This window comes from Palaemon carinicauda, chromosome 35 (assembly GCF_036898095.1).
Source record: "Palaemon carinicauda isolate YSFRI2023 chromosome 35, ASM3689809v2, whole genome shotgun sequence".
In the NCBI taxonomy this organism is placed as follows: Eukaryota; Metazoa; Arthropoda; class Malacostraca; order Decapoda; family Palaemonidae; genus Palaemon; species Palaemon carinicauda.
Window position 1 is genome coordinate 68,588,814 of NC_090759.1, and position 1,806 is coordinate 68,590,619.

Consider the following 1,806-nt stretch of genomic DNA (forward strand, 5'->3'; position numbering starts at 1 on the left):
CAGAAACCTTCTGGATCCAAAGAAAGCTCAGAACATCTGCTTCAAGAACAGAATAAAGATAATCTAAAGCAACCTGCATCATTTGAAAAGATTTCAAGTCCAGCTAAAAGTGTTGTAAATATTGACATAAACAAGTCATTAGACAATACCAACATGGAAGAAGACAGTCCATTTCCTGAAACTGTCCATGCTCTTAAAGAAAATAAGATGAGAGAGAGAGAACCCCAGAAGGGAGACCGCCAGGAAATATTGATAAAGAATCAGCTTTAAAAACTTTCTCCATAGGAAATGCCCCTAAAATAAAACGTTTGAATAAAAATAAATCATAATTTGCACTCAAGGACAGCAAACTCACAATACTTCAATGGAATTGCCAAGGCCTTAGAGCTAAATATGAATCTTTGAAAATACTAATTAAGGAAAATTTCCCAATCCTATTATCCTTGCAAGAAACAATGCTAGGGCAAAATAAAGTATGTCCCAGAGAATATTTATTTTATCATAATGAAATCCAGGAACATGAAGGTAGACATGGTGGGTGTGCATTAAAGGTGCGACGAGATGTCATCCATAACAAGATTAGTTTACAAACAAATCTTCAAGCAATAGCCGTACAAATGCATTTAAAACGAGCATACACCATATGTTCCATATATCTGCCACCCAATCGAGATGACCAAAACCTGAAGCAAGAACTTGATTACTTGATAGATCAGCTTCCTAAGCCATTTTTTCTTTTAGGAGACTTTAACGGGAGACATCCTATGTGGGAGGATATTATTTCCAACTCCAGAGGAAATGAAATTTTTTCTTTCATTAAAGAGAAAGAGCTTGCTGTTTTGAATACTGGAGCACCAACACATTTCTATGTACAAAATGGAACCCTTTCATCTATAGATATCTCATTATGCACTTCTGAGTGCTTTTTAGATTTTTCATGGGAAGTAATGGATGAAGGTATTGGAATTGACCATTTTCCAATCGTAATTAAATTAGTTGATGAAATAGCTGCACCAAGATCTCCAAGATGGGTAATTGATAAATCTAATTGGGCATTGTTTACTGTGCTTACATTGTTAGAAATTTATGCTGATAATTTTCCCACTGTGGAGGAAGCCCTTGAGTTTTTCAATAAAATCATTATAGATGCCAGTAATAAGTCAATTCCTCGAACTACAGGTCCGTTTACACGAAAACTGGTCCCATGGTGAAATATTCAATGTCAAATAACTCATAGAGCTATGAGAGTTGCATTTACTCGATATCGGAGTCATCCTTGTAATTATTTCTTAATTTGTTATAAGAAAGCAAGAGCCAAGTTTAGATACCAAATCAAACAGACTAAGCGCTAGTCTTGGATAAACTTTATATCCAAAATTAAGTGGAAGACTAACTTAATGAAGGGCTGGACAAAAATAAGAAAAATTAGCAGGAAACATATACCTTTGCCATCACCTGTAATTGAATGTAACGGTCAAATGTTACAAAATCCAGAGAATGTAAGTGAAGCATTTGCAGATCATTTTTCAAAAATCTCCTAAAAAATTCCTATATTTATATATCACCAACAACATATACAAGAAGAGAATCGCCCTCTCGACTTTGGAGCTATAAGAATAAAATCATATAATTTGCCTTTTAGTAAGAAAGAGCTTTTGTCAGCCCTGTCTACGTGTAATGATTCGGCTCTTAGAATTGATAATATCACCTATTCAATGATTAAACATTTACCCATGGAAACTAATTTTTTTTTACTCAGTATCATCAATAGAATTTGGAAAGAGAGTCTATTCCCTAATATTTGGA

General features: G+C 34.2%; 1 protein-coding gene across 1 annotated transcript; it reads left to right on the forward strand.

Annotated features, from left to right (window-relative positions):
* The first annotated feature begins 455 nt into the window (after nucleotides 1–455).
* Nucleotides 456–1,211, forward strand: LOC137627345 (uncharacterized). The gene has a single exon (XM_068358428.1). The coding sequence runs from the start codon at nucleotides 456–458 to the stop codon at nucleotides 1,209–1,211; it is 756 nt and encodes a 251-aa protein (XP_068214529.1).
* Nucleotides 1,212–1,806: the final 595 nt, after the last annotated feature.

Excerpts from the sequence above, each read along its gene's own strand:
- LOC137627345 (XM_068358428.1), top strand. The coding sequence starts at position 456 with ATGCTAGGGCAAAATAAAGTATGTCCCAGAGAATATTTATTTTATCAT.